General features: G+C 45.1%; 1 protein-coding gene across 15 annotated transcripts in view; it reads right to left on the bottom strand.

The window, feature by feature from the left end:
- The window catches only part of MYO9A (myosin IXA), a 163,822-nt gene that overhangs the window by 105,174 nt on the left and 40,841 nt on the right, over window positions 1-17,807 (bottom strand). For all 15 annotated transcript variants that reach the window (XM_090148601.1, XM_090148600.1, XM_090148598.1 and 12 more), the window contains exons 3-4: window positions 5,654-5,748; window positions 1,805-1,867 (exon numbers count right to left, since the gene is read on the bottom strand). In XM_090148601.1, the coding sequence (XP_090004727.1) occupies window positions 1,805-1,867; window positions 5,654-5,748 (158 nt within the window). The remainder of the gene's footprint in view (window positions 1-1,804; window positions 1,868-5,653; window positions 5,749-17,807) is intronic.

Here is a 17,807-nt window from a genome sequence, read left to right on the forward strand (position 1 = left end):
ATGGTCCTATAGTGATAAGACAGGGGGGAACAGTTCTAAACTAACAGAGGGGAGATCTAGATTAGCTATTAGGTGTAAATTCTTTACTCAGAGGCCACAGCACAGGCACAGGTTGTGCGGAGCTGTGGGTGCCCCGTCCCTGGAGGTTCTCACAACCAGGCTGGACGGGGCCCTGGGCAGCCTGATCTGGTGAGGGCAACCAGCCCACAGCAGGAGGGTTGGACTGGAAGGGATTTAAGGCCCCTTTCAACAGAAGCCATTCTATGGTTCTACAGCTCCATGGAAAACCTTCAATTTTTATTTCTACTCAAACATTCAGAATACTTGAATAATAAAACCACTCCATGCAATACTCATCTGTTTTGCTTCAAAACAACCATGACATGGATTTAATACTAACAGCATAGCAGTATTTCTAAAACCAAAACTTTGGTTTATTTCAAGAGAAACCAAACTTAATTATCACAACACCTAACAGTGCATTTGTCAAGTCTGAGGCAGTCTGTGCCATCTAACTTTGGGAACACTCCATCAACATTAGAGAAAACTTCTCACACAGCATCTATTCCCAAAAGAGAAACACAGAAGTGCCAGAAATTGAAATATAACGGGTGAAGGAAAGTTAGAAGCAGCCAATTTGTTACCAATCGAATAATAAGTATTGAAAAGATCATTACAACTAATACATCGCAATTAAGAAGCAACAGTTTGCTTAAATTTGTTGTCTATATAATCTTAGCTTTTTCTAGAAGCCCTTCTGATGCTTTCAAGAGCTGTAAAATAGAATTAAAATATCATATTCTTTCTCAAATTAGATATTAAGTAGTTTACAAGCTGTGTAAGAATACAAACGGTATGGCATAAATCATATAGACAATGGAAAATATAAGTCAAGGACTGTTAATAAAATAATGACTTCTCTTTTCCCTGGGTAGTACATTCCTCCCTAAACAGGCAGCGAGATGGCAAAGACAGGCTTCTATGGCCAGGCAGTGTCTTAAGAAATAAAATCTGAAGTTAGAGAGTACAAAATTATGAATGAAATGTATAAAAATCAATATAATAAAAAATAATAAAAGAAGTAACAGTAAGAAGTGCAATGAGGAGCATTTTGTTTTTGAGTCTGCAGCTTCTGATACACCTTCCCAGAGTGTGCTACCAACTAACCCAGGCACAGCCCCCTCCATCTCCTGGTCGAAAAGGACTATCAAGTCCCAAAGATGACCAAACCAGGAGCATTTGGTGAAGATTCAATGCAGGTCTTGTTGTGAGTTTGTATGATTTTGATTTTTTTCAGGCAAAAGTTAAGTGTTTGATGTGATCAGGACTCCTTTTTTGGGTGTAGAATCTCCAATCATGGAGATGTTAAAATCCATCTGGGCACAGACATGGGCAACACTCCAGGAGTCCCTGCTCGAGCAGCGGGTTGGATCATATGGCCCCCAAATTCCCTTCCAGCCTCACTCATTCTGTGGTTCTGTGATACGAGGACTGTTTCTACCCTTTAAGTCCACACAACATCGAAATGCAGAACATCCCACAGGTGGAGCCTCGCAGCCCATCAGCAGAGCACCCTGCATGCTTGCTTGCTGGTGCAGCACATCCTAGCAAAGCTTTCAGAGTTTCTGTTTTCCCCTCCAAGCCAACATGGCACACAACATAAATACAGACTTTATCTGTAAAGCATGCAGTGAGAAGCATGAAAATCCCCATCCCCCTGCCAGCCCAAGCAGAGATTGAAGCCATCTGCACCGCACTATCGACGCACTCAGGAGGCAGAAGCAAGTGAAACACAGGCACCTACCGTTCGTTGTGCTCCTGGTAGACGAGCCTGGACTTTTCCAGCAGATACTTTTCAACATAAGCTCTGGAAGAAGAAATAAAAGCATTATTCATTGACCCAATATTCAACTTAAATGAACACAGCTTTACTGGGACTTTGCAGTTTTAGTACACCAAAAAAGCTTCAGCCTTGTTTCACTTAGTTATATAAATTTCTTCCTAGGCAGAACAAGCCCAATATTATGTTTGGCTTTTGAGGTTTTTTGGTTTGATACAAAGCCAAAACTAACTTGGATATGAAAAACATGATCTCAGATGAGTTAGCCTATGGGCAGGGAGTGCAGGGGGAAATTTTGACAGAAACTAAGAATCTCTGATACCTATTTAATCCAAAGCCAGCAAAATAAAATTGCTTGCAGACTGAGATTTGTGCACAAACCCTCCTTCAACCAGAAACGCATCTGGGTGCACAAGTTTGCAAGCTAAGATTTAGCCATGGATTCCATGTCCAAATTATCACCCCCTCTTCTCCAACAGCCACTTTGCAACAAAAGCTTTGGGTTATTAACTTGTGGTTATGGTCAAAACCCAGACAACTGCAGAACCTTCTTACTGGCGTTGACATTTTATCCTAACAGCCTCCGCGACGACTTAATTTCATGTATATGTTAATAACTTCACTAGCTAAAACAAGCTTTGACATGTTTGTTGCTGTTGGTTTTTTTTTTTCCTCCATGCAATGCTGACCAGTAATGATAGGGACGTGGAAACTAGAGCTATAATTGCCAACGTTGATGATGTAACTCGACACACAGAGGCAGAGGCTGGGCTTTTCCAGCCACTGACCCACAGTGATGTGGCACTGACAGCAGCCACTGCGAGCTGCAAACCCAAGGAGCTGTGGATGTGACGGGACAGCACGGTGCCCAGTGTAACCCTCAGATGGGAGGCAGAGCCAGGCATTATCCAGGAGTAATTGTCCTGCAGGCAATCCTCAGTGATTCTCCTCTACCTTCACCAAAAAATAAACAACCTGGCCGTGCCCAATGGGGTTTGGGCTGACTCTTAGGGCAGTGCTTAGGAGAGGCTGCAGGAACTGACACATCCACCCACCTCAAGACTCCCCTGCAGCACAAGAGGAGTAGAGAAAGGCAGAGGGACTGCAGCAAGCACTATTATTCCGGCACAAGATGTGCACCAGGAAGTTTTTTTATTTATTCCCTATGAGGAAGCTGAGGAAAGCTATGGATATTCCTCTCTGTCTAACCTTAAGTTGCTGTTTAACCAACTTCTCAAGCCAAGGCACGAAGCTCCCTGCAGACTCAGTGAAGAGATGTGGCAGTGAGCAAGGCACCAGCACGCCCTGGGTCCCAGCAGAGCACTGGGCAGCAGCTTGGCACACAGCTGCAGGACAGCCTAGATCTAGTCGACCACGCTTGACATGTAATCCCTTCCCCTGTGATTTCTGCTCTTATTATAGACCCAAAAAACTAAGTTGCATGCAATAATTTAGGTTGGAAAGGTCCTCTGGAGGTCATCTGGCCCAACCCACTACTTAGAGCAGGGTAGATGTAAGGGGAATGCTGCTCTAGCAGGATGTTCTTCGCCTAGTGAGGTGATAAATGAATATAAGGATGTTCCCTGTTCCAATAGGACAGTGAAAAGGAAAACAAATTGAAATATAAAAAAGTAAACACCCCCAAATGTTCTCTTTCTATTTACTGGTGTCAATTATGTAGAAACTACCTTATTATTACTCACAGTCTTAACAGTAAAGAAATTTTGAGAGTACTTCATGCAAAGTACTCATTTAATCATGCTACAGAACCTGTACTTGGTATACCAGCTAATAGCATCAAAAACTTGAGCATGACTTTCACATACAAATCCCACCATGCAAAATAGCCACGATCCTCACAGTACCTGTGATACAGCCCCATGCTGCTGCACAAATTTAACATTATGGCAGTGCACTGTTGCTTTTAATTAAAATCTCTCCCATCTGGCTCTTCTGCAATTTTAAGGAGCATGTAAGATGTGGAAGCTTTTGATCATGTTAGGAGGACTCAACATGTTGCAAAGCCCTTCCTCCATTGCTCACTTATCTCTGAACAGGACATAATAAATTCATAAAGTCTTATGGGAATGCACTTAAATGAAGCCTTTTCTCATACTCCACTGACTTCCAACATATCTTCAAAGCCTTCATTTCGTGGGGTGGGGTTGGCTGCTCCTAAATCTCTTGGCTATTACACCTCTTAAGCCGCAATTCGCTTTGAGTTTGGGTCATTATCTGCATACAGTTGGTAACCAAATACCCAACTGCTATTTTCAGCCCACGAACAGAGCAAAATTCTGATCCGAGCCTGCAAATTATACTTTACATTAACCAAGAAAATCATATGCACAAAATGGGGACGTAGCTGATTTGAGAGGGCAGATTATGTGCTTAAAAGCTACGCTAAATTTAAAAATTACACTTAAAAAGAAAATAAAAATCACAGAACTTGTGATCTTCCTTGTAAGACAGCAGAGAATAAAACCTTACTGTGGTACGCAAGGAACAGCCCAGTTATTTTGTAATATCTTCTTACTGTTGTTGGGGCCACACACAGTCACATCCCATCACGTAATGAAGACCAAGGAAATGTATTTGTTAAAGAAAGAATTTCTCTTATTTTCAGAACTAGAGCACACAGATGCAATGTTATTTGCAGGTAAGTGCCAATAAAGGGTTTATCACAGAGCTGGCACAGCACGCCAAGGTAACAGGTTGTTAGGGCATTTGCTGGATTCTGTTACCCTGTGTTTAAGTAGGTATTAAAAAAGAATAGAAGCTTATCCTTTTAAGAGAACTATTCACCAGAATTAATAATAGATGGGGGAAAAAAAAAAAAGAAAAAAAAAAGAGCAGCAGATAAAAAGTTGGATGAAAAAACAGCTGCCTCATTGCAAAGAACACAGAGTACCCAAGCTCATTTAAAAAATTAATGGCACCCATTTGTGCAATACTGTTCTGGTGGAAAATGGGGAAGGAAAAATGTAAAAGCAATTCTCTAAATTAACAACAAAGTCCCAGCAAGAGATCTCTTAGCTAGCTGCAGAAATTATACAGCCCCTGGAATGCCACTCTACTCTCTGCTTTTCCAGCTGAGCTAATTACCCAGCCAAAAAGCAGGGTTAAGGTAGCCCTGCTCCCTTAGGGCTGGTGTGAGACACTTGGCTATGGCATGATATCATCTGAAGAATCCCAAGGGAAACCCAGGCCCAGATGTGTCCCCCAGAAGCCTTCACCCAGCTGTGGCTATCACCTGGCTGAGCTCACCAGGAGCTGTGGAAGGAGGCGGTGAGGCTGGAAATAGAGCCCACGGCAGCAGAGTGGAGACAAGCAGCTCCTAACAACGGCCTGGGGCACAGGGTGCCCTAAGTGGTCAAGGGCTGGCTTCAAGAGACACTTCAGGGTATGGATGGAAGTGTACGAGGAATCAGACAGCAGTGCTAAATCATCTGGCTCCGTCTTCTCTGCAACAGCTACCGGGCATCTGCAAAATTAAATCCCCCTTGGCTTTCTGTTTCTGAGTCTGAGCAAAGCCAGCTCGCTGCTTCTCTGTGCCCATCACACACTCCAGCCCTGTGACCCATCCTCATGGCCCACGTTACCTAAAACGCTGCCCTTGCTTGCTCTCTTAAGAGGAAAAAAAAATTACATTTTGGCTTAATTATAAAGTTGACGTTATGATTAATGAGAACTGAACTGGCTTAAATCCATCTCAGGTGTATTCACGCTTTGATGTGCAGCGTAGATAAACCAACCTTTTCATAACATTTACATACAGTAGAAATACATGCTGTGGATCACACTGCCACTCACCCTCGCACAGTGCCCGTCTCCTGGTAGTTCACTTGGATAAATTTGCCAAAACGACTCGAGTTGTTGTTATGTGCTGTCTTTGCATTTCCAAAAGCCTGTTAAAAGAATGAGACAGCATCACTGCATCTGAAAAGCCACCACCTTTCCTTATGGACACGCACATCACTACCAACCGACCTCCAGGGCTTTGCTACTGCTGTAATATTGTAATAAATTAATAAAAACACAGGGAGAAAGTGAGTTGAATGAGCTACGAAATAATAGGATGAGCTTCTGGGGACCACGTTCATTTTCAGTTTAGGATTCAGAAAGGTTAGATAAACGCTGTTGAAAAGTGAAGTGTCAGCTGTACAGGAGATTTAATATTTGACGTTATTACATTCTGCATTAAGGCTACACTTTATTCATTTAAATGGATATAAAAGCATACTGCTCCAACAAGACTAACTTTTAATGAGCTAGCTGCTTTTTAATTACGTACAGAATTAGGGGAAAAACACTTTGAAGGCTACCCAGGCGTTAGACAACGCCATGCATGGTGCAGACATAACCCATAGGATCTTCAGTATTTCAGACACCATCGGTTCAATTTGTTGCTGATGCTTTCCCAAATCTAAATGCTTTAAGGCTTTACTATGCAAAGCTTTCATTAAAACTCCACCTTAGTGAGGCACCTAATGCAGAGAGCCATCCCTAAGCACAATAACCATTGGGAACCTTTAAGAGCTGCATCTCAAAGCAGCTTAATTGAAAACTGGTGTTTGCAACTGTGCCTAAATCACTTCAATAGTCTGGCTCATGGTGACTGAAATGGCCCAGCCGCCAGGTACAATTAATACTTCATTTATTACACCTGTTTTGGTAATTGTTCACCTTTACTTCTAAGCCAAACGTACTTAAGGCAATTATACACAGGATAATTTCTAGGAGCTGTGTCTGTACGTTGAATCACAATTACAAACACATTTTGTGCTGAGGCTCAATATTAGAGTTCAGCTCTGAGCTCCCAACAGATTTATTTCCTACTCAGCTATTTATTGGAAAAGATTAAAAGGACTTTACATCTATAATCCCCAACTTCTCAAATGACCTTTGCAGGTTTTACTTTACAACTAAAACCCCCAAAAATAGGCCAAGTGAGAGGAAATCCTTCTGAAAGGCACTCAATGCCATCAGCCCTGTATCCACACGATGTTCCCAATCCTGGCAGCCGGATGAGCACCCCAGCCTTCCACCAGTGGGCTGCAGCACAGCGCGGGGCCATGGAGCAGCCAGGTCTCAAGCATTCCTCGTCACACGCGGTGTTACATCTCAAACTGAAGGCTTGCTAACAGAATAATGATGGAATTTTCCCCCGTTTGAAGGCATGGATTTGTTTCGGCTCAAGCTGTTGCATATGAATTTCTACCAGTTGACTAAAACAAGTTCTGCAATGGCAGAAACCTGCCAAACAAGCAGCTGATGCTCGGGCTTTCAGAGAGGCTGGTTCCATACAGGAAACTAATCAGCCTTCCCATACATGGGCTTCCAAGCCTTGCAGATTACACACACTTTGGTTTTTGCCTTTTCCCCAAAAATCACCTCTGCACACAGGAGCTTTGTCCCAGCATCCTCACCCTCACCCTGAAGCCCTTCCTGTGCCCAGCTCTTTGTGAACAAAATCACATCCCGGTGCTTAAATCCCAGGCATTCATTTCCCCCAAATAAGCATTTTCACATTACAGTACTATTTCTGCATTATCAGAAGATCCACCCATCCTCTTCCAGGTATTTCATCCAAGCAGCCCAGCGAGCGCATGCCTTCTTCCCGAGGTTCTGCACAGGGAGCCGAACCACAAAACCCTTCTACAGTCATGCTGGACATCAACATGTTCCCCAACCCCCTGCATCCCAGCAGGAGGGTTTCGCCTGTTTCTCTTCATACGGATGCAGGGTAAAACATTTTGAATGTGGGTGTGGGGAACTGCAGAACGAGTCCTCCTCGTTTATCTTTTTAAATGAGGAACGAGCTTCGTGACTTTTTGTTCATTAATGTGTCAGACCACGTTACATGTTGCAGTACAAATGCCCACAGAGCTCATGGCCCATAATATCACTCAGTCATTGCTCACATAAATGAGAAAGCTCTCTGCCTTGTGAAAGCTGCTTTCTCTATGGCGCAGGATGCCGGTGAAGGGCCAGTAAGTATGTGAAGGCATGCCTGGTGTTTAACTTGACACAGCTTCATGCATTTTTGTTTGGCTCGCCACGTTCCTTTAACAGAACTATCAGGCTATATTAAAAAAAAAAGTACTATTAATTCAATTTATGCGCGTCTAATCTACATATCTGCAATGGCAGGGCAGAATATTCTACTTCAGCTTAGGAAACCACAGAATGAGTTACAACTGCTGCGCTGAAATTACGCTCTGTTCACATCACTCCACTTCTGGAAGCCGTTGATTCCAGCGCTGAGCGGAAAAACTCAGTAACAGCATTCCTGAAATTCTTGGGGAGACCAAAGCTTGTACTGGCTGGGGCTCAAGGCTTGGAAGGAAGCGAGCTCAATGCACTCCTCTGTGTGAGCGGAGCACCCGCCTGCCCATCCAACGGCTCGGCGAAGGCAGAGCCGGACCCGGAGCCTCCTCCAGCACTTCTGCACAAAGAGGTGCCTATCGTGGGAGCCGAGCGTTTGCACCACAAGTGAATTCGCCAGGTGACACCGACAGCAACGATGCTCAGAAATGAGCCGCCTTCCCAAAACTGTGCAGCTTCCTTCGACTGAATCTTAACGCCTCCAGTTCAGCCATCATCTGCTCCATCGCCTGCAGGAATGCTCGCTTCATGCTCATTCATGGGGCCCAGGAGGCAGGAAAAATAAAAGCTAGTGTGCTTGCGGCTGAAGAGCTCACCTTCCTCCTCTCCTGATGAGGCCAGCACTTATGGTCTCTTCATTCTGGACTCAATATCAGCGCAATCTGGAATGGCTATTACAACTGCTGCGAGAATCATCTCCACGATTTCCCTCAAATAAATTTATTTTCTAATCCTTGCATCCAGGAAAACACCACCCTGGGGCTGGCAGCAAGCCCAGAGGCTGAAGTCACCTGCATTCAGGCTATGCAGGAGAAATGGCTCAACAGCAGCCAAAGATTGCTGGTAGCCGTGTTTCCTGGGCTGCTGGGAATGCACAAATACTGAGAGACTGGGACAGAAATTCACAAATAAAGAAAGAGGAACAAAAAGCTGAACTTGCACAAGTCTACTTGCCATCAAAAAGCTGCAACAAAGGCCAGGGCCAGAAGGAAGGACAGGACACAACCAGCACAACACTAGGGACGCACACTCCAAAGAGGTCCTGAATTTACATCCATAAAACCTAATCAAAAATCCCGACAGGACAAAGACTCCACCTACAATTAAAAATAATGATTAATATTGAGCTTGCTGACCTGTGACAATGGCTACTGAGCACAACAAAACAAGCACATCACCACAGAAAATGATTAATAGCAGAAAGTTCCCTTTTTAAAGCCAAACATGTTTTTCTTCCAGGCAGGAAAGTACAGCCCATAGGAAAACTACAGCACCTTCACATTTCATCCTGCTGGTAATGTTCGTGTCTTTCTGTGACCTCCACACAGAGCATCGTGGGCTTTTTAAGCTGGTCCATGCAGTTAAGAACTCCTTGCTGCACCTTGAAACATGAGGTGGATGTCAGAGATGAATTTTGCTGGGTTTTGTTCCACCTGCAACCAATTTCACAGTATTCAACCTGTCAGGAACCTACCTTTTTTAAAAAATACACTGAAACATGACCAGGACATGATCATCTCATCACCTAAAATGCACCAGAAGGACAGGAGTTAGAGCTTCCCTAAATTCCTTCTCACTGACCCTGCCATGTGAGGCACTACCTCCTCCTGACCCACACCTGGCTGCACAGCACAGCCCCTCCACCCCTGCCAAACCTCCTCATGTTCAGCTTCCATAACCTGCATGCAGCAGGGCAGGGTGCTTAAAAAAGCACCAACAAGTATGAGCCACAATTTGCATTCCTGCAAGGTAAAATAGGACCTGCATTTATTATATGTCCACCTCGCAAGGTGCCGTTCTGCATGGCCAACAACAGCTCCGCACGTCTGCTTTGCAGCAATGAAATACCAGGTCAGGCACCAACACCTCACTCTAATTCTTCTCACTGTGGCTCGATGTTTCATGAGGACTCATGAAGTCATTTATGCTTTTTACAGTAACAGCACAAACCACCAGATATTTATAGTGCATGTGCTGCGATGCCTGGGCACAGCTCTTGCAAAGAACAGACCTGCAGCACGGAGCAGAGCTACCAGCACAGCTCTGCTGCACCTCTACTTCAACCCCAGAGGTGCTGCAGCAGCATCGTCTACAATGAGAAAATATATTTTCCCTCCTTGCCACGCAACCAGACTGCTGCAGGAAGAAGAAATGAAGAGCACGACTCCCTGCCAGCCCTGCAGAAGCCGTCTGCTCAGTGCCAGCCATCGGATGCAGCGCGGAAATGCAGCTCTGTACCACGAGGAGGGAGCTGGTTCCTTCCTCAGCACAGGAGCCTGTGTACATAAAGGCACCAGACCTGTACTCAGCGCTGGGCTCCCTGGGACAGGAAGGACCTGTGAGGAGACAGGGCTGCTGGGATAGGGCCACTGATACGTGTGCTCCTGGAATCCACACTCAAAATAAGGGAAGAGTACTTTAAACGTGAAAGCACTCTCTTGGAGAATGTTTTGGCGTCGATGTAATTGAATAAAAGAAGTTCCAGTGTGTGTGAAGGAGCTTTCAAGAAAACCACTGAACACAGCAAGATGTTCTAAATAGGAGTCATTTCAATGCACAGTTTGAGGGGAGATTTCAAGCTCTGCTGATGCAGGGCCTACTTGAGGAATTGGATGTAATGCCATTAGTGGCATCATTACTGGCAAACGCTCCAACCTTGGCAGCGTATTCCTTCTTTTCCAGGTGAGCACTTGAGGAAAGGACCAAGGAATTACCACTACGATGCAACAAAATGACTTCAGTGTGAGCTTCACAGGACTTTTTAATGTGGATGGAAATAGAAAACAATCACAGAAAATACAACAAAATGACTCATGGTGTTCAGAGGAGACTTTCCCCTCTCTCCATCAATGTGAGTATCCCAATTAGAATCACTGAATCATTCTGATTGGAAAGACCTCTCAAACCACCGAGTCCAACCATAATAATAAATAGGAACAACAGAAGAAACAAAGCAGCAAACCACAAAACAAAAACACAGGATGAACTTAAAGTGACTGTCCAACAGCCTGCGTTACGTACGGCACCATCAGCCGCGCTACGATTTCCCCACTTTGCAAAATCTTCTTCACAAACCAAGGCTAAGCACGATGCACCACAAACAGCTGAGTCTACATCTGAAGCTTCTCTGTAATGACAAGAAGCAGCAGCAGTGTGTGTCAGGATGGCAGCTGGTTTCTTTTATGAAGGCCAGCGAGGCGTTGCTGCACGTAACGCAGCGCTCACTTCCCTGGGCTGAGGACAGGATGACGCATGCGGTGCCAAAGCCACCCTTGCTGGTGGAGTTACACAAGAGTGGAAACACTCACAAGTCCCAAACCCCACAATTACTTTCATGCAAGCCAGAGCCCCATCCACTTCTCCCCATCCCAGCCCCAGGGCGGTCTCTCCACATTTTCCCCTATGTTTTTCCCTTTTTGTAATGATTCCACAAGGGCCATAAATATTTAGAAGCGAGTTTCAGCTTCACACTACATACCTGGACAGCTCTGACAGCACTATGAACTGAAGCACTCTCCTGCTCCATCCCTGACAAAAAGTTTTCCTGCAGTTTGTCACCAAAATTGGTGCCACAAACCGAGAAAGCATCCCCAGTGTCGAGCCTCCCATCTGGAAGCTCTTAGCAGAGCCACGGGGTCACTATGTATATTTTACACACATATTTTCGTGATTTTCCCAGGAGAAATATGTGTAATGAATAAAAACACAAACACGTTAGCAGCAACAAAAACATACCACTGTAATCTGAAACGCAGCTTGGCTTCTGCGCGTGTTATCCTTCCTTCTGGATCCCGGCTACTCTTTGCTAGCTCAGACCAAAACAATACACATCATACAACAGAAAACTGTCAGAGCTCTGCTGTTGAGTCGACATGGTCAAAAAAAATCACGTTGTGCCATGTAAGATCCTACTGCATGAGGAGAGACGAGGTGGAGCATGGAGGTGCAAGACTTCACCTCTTCCCTGATCTTCTGATGGGCTATACATATAAGCTGCAACTCCTCAAGGAGATCCCAATATTTCGAGAGTGTTTGTGCCATGAATTTGGTGCACAGTGCCCAGGAGGACGGCTTGCTCACATGGCAGCAGCTGGGTTGGCTGTGCTTCCAACATCCTGTGGGTTGGAGGCAGCTCCCAAGACCCATCCAGCAGCACCTGCAATGGACTACCACCTCTTCTCTAATGAGTCACAGAGAATTATAATTGGCTCATCTGCAGCTGGAGTATTTATTTGATAAGTATCTGGAAAACCAAGGCTGGCGCTGGCTGCTGGCTGGCAGCAAGAAGCAAGCTCAGAGATCAATATGTTTTTATTGACCAAAGCTGAACAGCTTGTTTGTCTGATCAGAGCACGCAACTGCTTACAAACATATTTTTATGTGTTAAGTAAAGCAAAATCCTAAAGGCATTGCTTTCCATTTTCCAGCTGGAGCATTTTCGAGGCTGTGATGGAGATATTTTCTATAAAAAGGACAAGTTGGTAAGCATGGGGTACATGTGACCCCACACATCTGCACAGGCAGGATCAGGCACGGCGCGGTGCGGAGCAGCTGCTGCCCCGGGGCATCCTGCAGGCACAGGCTGCATCTGCAGTGCCTCAAAATGGAGCAGCAGCTCTCACTGCACAATGCCTCCAACGTCAGTATTTCTGAGTTTAAAAAAAAATAATCAGCTGAAAAAAGAGAGCCCTGAATGAATCAACCTAAAGGAAGCGTGGTGAGATTCTGCACTCCAGCTTTGTGGTATGCAACAAATGCAAAAATAGTGCTGATATTTTTCTGTCGCCCACTGTTTTCTTAGCTAGCCTTTGCTAAAAGCTGAGTTGTTTGAACACCACTTTGCAACACTCCAGACCCCAAGCTTACAGTTACCAGAGCCAACCAAAGGCAAAGCAGTATGGTCTCATTATTTAGAACTGGATCTGTGAGCCCTTGACCCTCCTTTTGGGATCTCCCTGCTTGGGTTGGAAACATTTCCTAAGTTTTACAGTGAAGGAAGATGCTCCCAAGCTCCTGTTACTGCACAAATTGAATGATCCCCATCTGCAGGGAGCTGGGAGGAGAACATCATGTCCTCAAGGATGCCTAAAATCTGCAGCATAAACAAAGTCTCCAAAGGCATTTAATAGCACGTATGTTTGCAATCTCAAGTCTTCATATGGAATGGCTTTTACTCATATTGGGGAACACAAGACCCTCAGAAAACTGGCTGTGTTATGAACATACAGACCACGACTCACTCAGGGTGAGTGATGCTGCTGCTTGCTGCACTGGGAGCCATGCGCTTGTACTCTGCTGCAGCACTGCCTGACAGCACAAGAAAAGAGAAAGATGCACTGGGAAATTCATGGGGATGCTCTTTGTCTTTATCAGTGACCAACAGTCATGGCAGATCTTGTCTACCAAACAATGCAAACAAGCAATACCATTGCAAAGGCTTCACCTGGGTACGCATTCACAAAATCCTCTCCATTCTCCCCAAGCTGTGGCTTCCAGCAGACCAATGCTGTATGCAGAGTTTGTGTAATCCACTTTGTTTAACTGCCATCACGCTGCCTGATAAACCCAGCTTGCTTCCCATCCAAAAGACACCTGAAGGTCTCCATCTGTGTGACACACAAACCTCCAGCACACACAGCTCATAGGAACCTGCAAGCTCTGCACCCCCAACACACAGAGCGATGCCTTCCTCTCTTCAGGCCCTGAAAAACCCCTACAGTGTGCTGAAGCACTGCAGCAATTCTTCTGTAGCAAAGCCTATGGAAAGCAAGGGAAATCACAGCCTGATATCAGTGCTGCAGTACCTGAGATGAGGTAAGATACAGGTGAGGCCAACAGGCAAAAATACCATTGCCTGCCATTAGAATAGCAGAAAAACTGAGTAGGCTGTTGGGTACGTGTGCATTCTGCCAGCCTGCAGCAAGCCTCAAAGCTCCCATGCACACTCAAAGTATCTTCTCCTTTGTGTAGCAAGAGATGTGGAACCCAGCTGGAGAAAAGGACCTTGGCCAGCACAGCACAGGAATGGCAAAAATCAGCACTCCCTGTACTAAGCTCCAATTGTGCAATTTACACCCTACATAAAACCACTTTTTCTTCTGTTATTTGGAAGTGGGCAGCTACATAGCACATACATACCACATCGAAATAAAGAGTGGGCCACAGTTAATTATGCTTACTTGGTGAAAAATGAGCTACAAACCAGCATTTGCAAGGAAAGGAAAGGATGGCACTCCATGGGAATGCTGCTTCAGCTTTACAAAACAAAAACACCATTAGTGGGAGCTAATGGGGGCTTGGCTTGCATCTTTTGTCTTTGAAGACAGTGTATTAAAAGCATTTCTTTATTGATTTTAATCAGCAAGCAAAATACTATGTTAAACAATTAAACTCGTGCAAAAACAGCGTTTCTTCTCGGCACAGTTCTGCCTGCAGTTGGAGAGGAAGGGGAATGGCAAAGGAAACTAGAAAATGACAGAAAGGAAAAGTACAGAAAGAAACCTTTCTTTCAGTTAAGTGGGCACAGCTCAGCCTTCCTCCTCTTGTTTATGCCCACCGGGCAGAACACAGCACGACTGTCCTACCTCGCGCTGGCCTGGTTTCAGCTTCAGGAATGCTTTGGTTGTTCAGCCCCTGGCATCAGATTCACAAGGCTTTTACTCTGCCAGTCCCTTTTCTGCTGTTTCTTCCCCGTCTGACCCTTTGAATGCCATCCAGGCACACAGGATCTACCAACAATTCATCAGCTGTCTGGCCTGACATCGCCGTAATAATTAAACCAAGGTGGAAATTGAAACAAAGTATGGAAAAATTCCCACAAATTGTACCAAAAAGGGGAAAAAGGACAGAATGAATGCTGGAGGGCTGCATGTAGCTCAAACTGCTGTTTGAAGATAAGAAGTGCTGAGCAATAGCATCACCATAAGAGAATCCCAGCCCTGCACCGCTGCGCCCTGCACCTGGGGACATGCTCTGCATGGGACTGAAATCCCAAATGGGCCTGAAAGCAAAGCACATGTAAGCACGCTGCAAAAAATGAAGAACATTAAAACCAATGCTCTGAAGCCTGAAATGGTCAGACCATGCCACCAAAGATGTGGAGTGCCAGTGGGGCAGCTAGGGCTCTCAGCAGTAACACTGCCAAGCACACAGTGACACCAAATACACCCCAATATTTTTCTCAAATGTGAGAGATGCAGTAACATGCTGTGTTTCAGAGTCATTGCTTTGCTTCCTTTTTTTTTTTAATTTTAATCTTTTTCCTATTCTATTTGCCTCTGTCCTTTTCAAACCACTGAACACAGCCATCTCTGCTCAGAAAGCCCTTTGCTTGAGACGTGACAGCCAGGTAGGAGAAGCCACACAAAGCCCCATGCTGTGTGTCTTCTCAGCATGCTAGGAACCCCTGCCAAAAGTAAAAAGAAGCTATCCGTATAGGATATCACATTTATAAGTGCATTTATAAGCCACTGCATACTTAAGTGGCTCGAGGAACACCAAAAAACAAATGCATTAACAGCATCTCCTCTAAGAGGCAGAAGCAGACACTGACATCTCTACCAACCCACCCAAGTGCAAACTCCCCACAACCTTCTAAGCCAGCCCAAAACAGAGAGGGATTGGGCCACTGCACAGTTCAGCCAAAAGGAACAAAACTGAACCCAAGAAGAAAACATTTCAGCCATTAATTGCGAATAAACCGTCAGTGGTTGCCAGCACCCACCCAACCACGCACCCCTTCCTGAAGAAGCACTGCTTTTGGTAGCACATGGCTAACTCAAGGTGAAGTCAAAGCAAATCTTAGAGGAGAAATGCAGTGTTTTCTCTCACTGTACACAACTTAATTCTAAATTAAGGCCCATTTTACTTGAATTTCCAATTGAAAGCTAGTGACTTAATTAAACTCTTAGGAAAAATTACTGCTTAAGATCCCTCAACATCATAACCACAAAGCAATTTAAAAATTACAACCACTGAAGTCCAAATGCAGACTTGTGACTCCTGCAGACTTCAGCACAGCTCCCATGGATCCCTTCTGCCTTCAGAGCTGACAGCCAGGGCAGCCCCTCTACTCCAAAAGCTTCACACGCTGCTAGAGCACAAACAGCCAGCTGTTCTATCAACTACCATCTCAGCTAACTATGTGCCACCTTCCTACCAAGCAGACAGAATTAATGCAGAAAACTTGAAATAGTTTGTTTATATATGAACACAAGTGATTCTGCTTATTTATGAATCTATCTTAATGAAGCTTGCCCAGCAACAAGAAACAGCAAGGGCAGAAACAGCTGATCCCATCGATCTACAAGAGATTTGCAGCCTAAATAGGGGGAAAAAAAGCCTACAGATTCCTAGAGTGCACAAGGGCTTGGGTCAGCACTGCTCGGAGCACCACAGATACTCCATTTTCACAGCTCTCACTAATAGCTCTCAGAGCTCTTTAAAAGCCCAGTGATCAATAAAGCGCAATTGGAAAACTTCGTCGGAGGGGTCTGCTAATGCTGCAGAGATTAAGCAGACACTGATCTATGCTATCTCAGCGTTGTAAAGTTTGAGTGGATCATTCTTTGAGAAGAGTGGATATTGCCAGCGCAGTAGTGCCGCTGTGACGTGCAGCACGGTGACTGCATGGGTGCTCGGCTGGACGGCCCAGTGGTGGTTTCCCAAAGCTCAGCACCAGCAGCTCTGGTTATTGCTCCATTCACACCCTTGCGTGTGCCAATATCAGAAAACCCCAGAGCTGTGACCTCCTGATGCTGTAATCGTGCGCTCTGGCAGCACACATGCTCACACATCCAAGTACGCGTCCGCCCTGTCAATAACACAGGCTGATAAGTTTAATTAATAGCCCCGCTTGAAAAACAGGCAAACATCAATAGGAACCCTTCCCCCCCCCAAAATCAATATGTTTTCTCTCAGCTTTATTGAAATTATTTAGCTTTCCTGTACCAGATGAAAACCAGATGTCCCACAGAGGGAGCGGCTGCACGAGCCAGAAGGAAAAACCAAGGCAGCAACGAGCAGGGCCCACCCATTCATTACCCCCATATTTCACTCAAGCCATAAGGCTATTTATATTGCATCTCTATTATTACAAATATCGTAATCGTGATGTAATTCTGGAAACCTCAATTTTCTCCTCCGTAGCTGAGGAAAGGAGAAAGCAGCACGCGAGTTGAATGGCTCCAGCAAAGTTCCTTTGTGCTGCATAAGCACTTTCAAAAGCTTCGCTCAGATTAATGCCAATATTATGGTCTATAATCCCTTCTGAAGCAGACCAAGCCCAGTATTAATGCAGGCTTACTGGCTCTTGGATGCCCACTTGCCGTACTTAGAACATGAAAAAAGGAGTTTGTGCACACGAGGCAATTTGGGAAGTATCACCCCATGCACACTCCTGGGAATATGAGTTTTATTCACACCATTTGCATCAGGAATGGAGCTGCACAATGTAAAAATCCAGGAATGAGGCGAAATGAAAAGTGATTTGCAAAGTCTCTGCTACACACAAGGGCAAAACAGTAGATGACCTGACGTCACTGGATTTTTGCTGTCACACAGGAACAGGTTGCCCAAGGAGGCTGTGGATCCCCATCCCTGCAGGCATTCAAGGCCAGGCTGGATGTGGCTCTGGGCAGCCTGGGCTGCTGGTTGGCGACCTGCACACAGCAGGGGGTTGGAAATGATGATCACTGTGGTCCTTTTCAACCCAGGCCATTCTATGATTCTATAAAGTGAGTGAATGGCCCACAGTGACAGCTCCATGTTTGCTTGGCGACCTGTGATCGCTGTTGTGGTTCTGAGTGTTGCTGGCTGTGTATGTGTTGCTTGTATGCAGACATGGATTGATCATTGATCT

The sequence above is a fragment of the Phasianus colchicus genome, chromosome 12, assembly GCF_987193195.1.
Source record: "Phasianus colchicus chromosome 12, bPhaCol1.hap1.1, whole genome shotgun sequence".
In the NCBI taxonomy this organism is placed as follows: Eukaryota; Metazoa; Chordata; class Aves; order Galliformes; family Phasianidae; genus Phasianus; species Phasianus colchicus.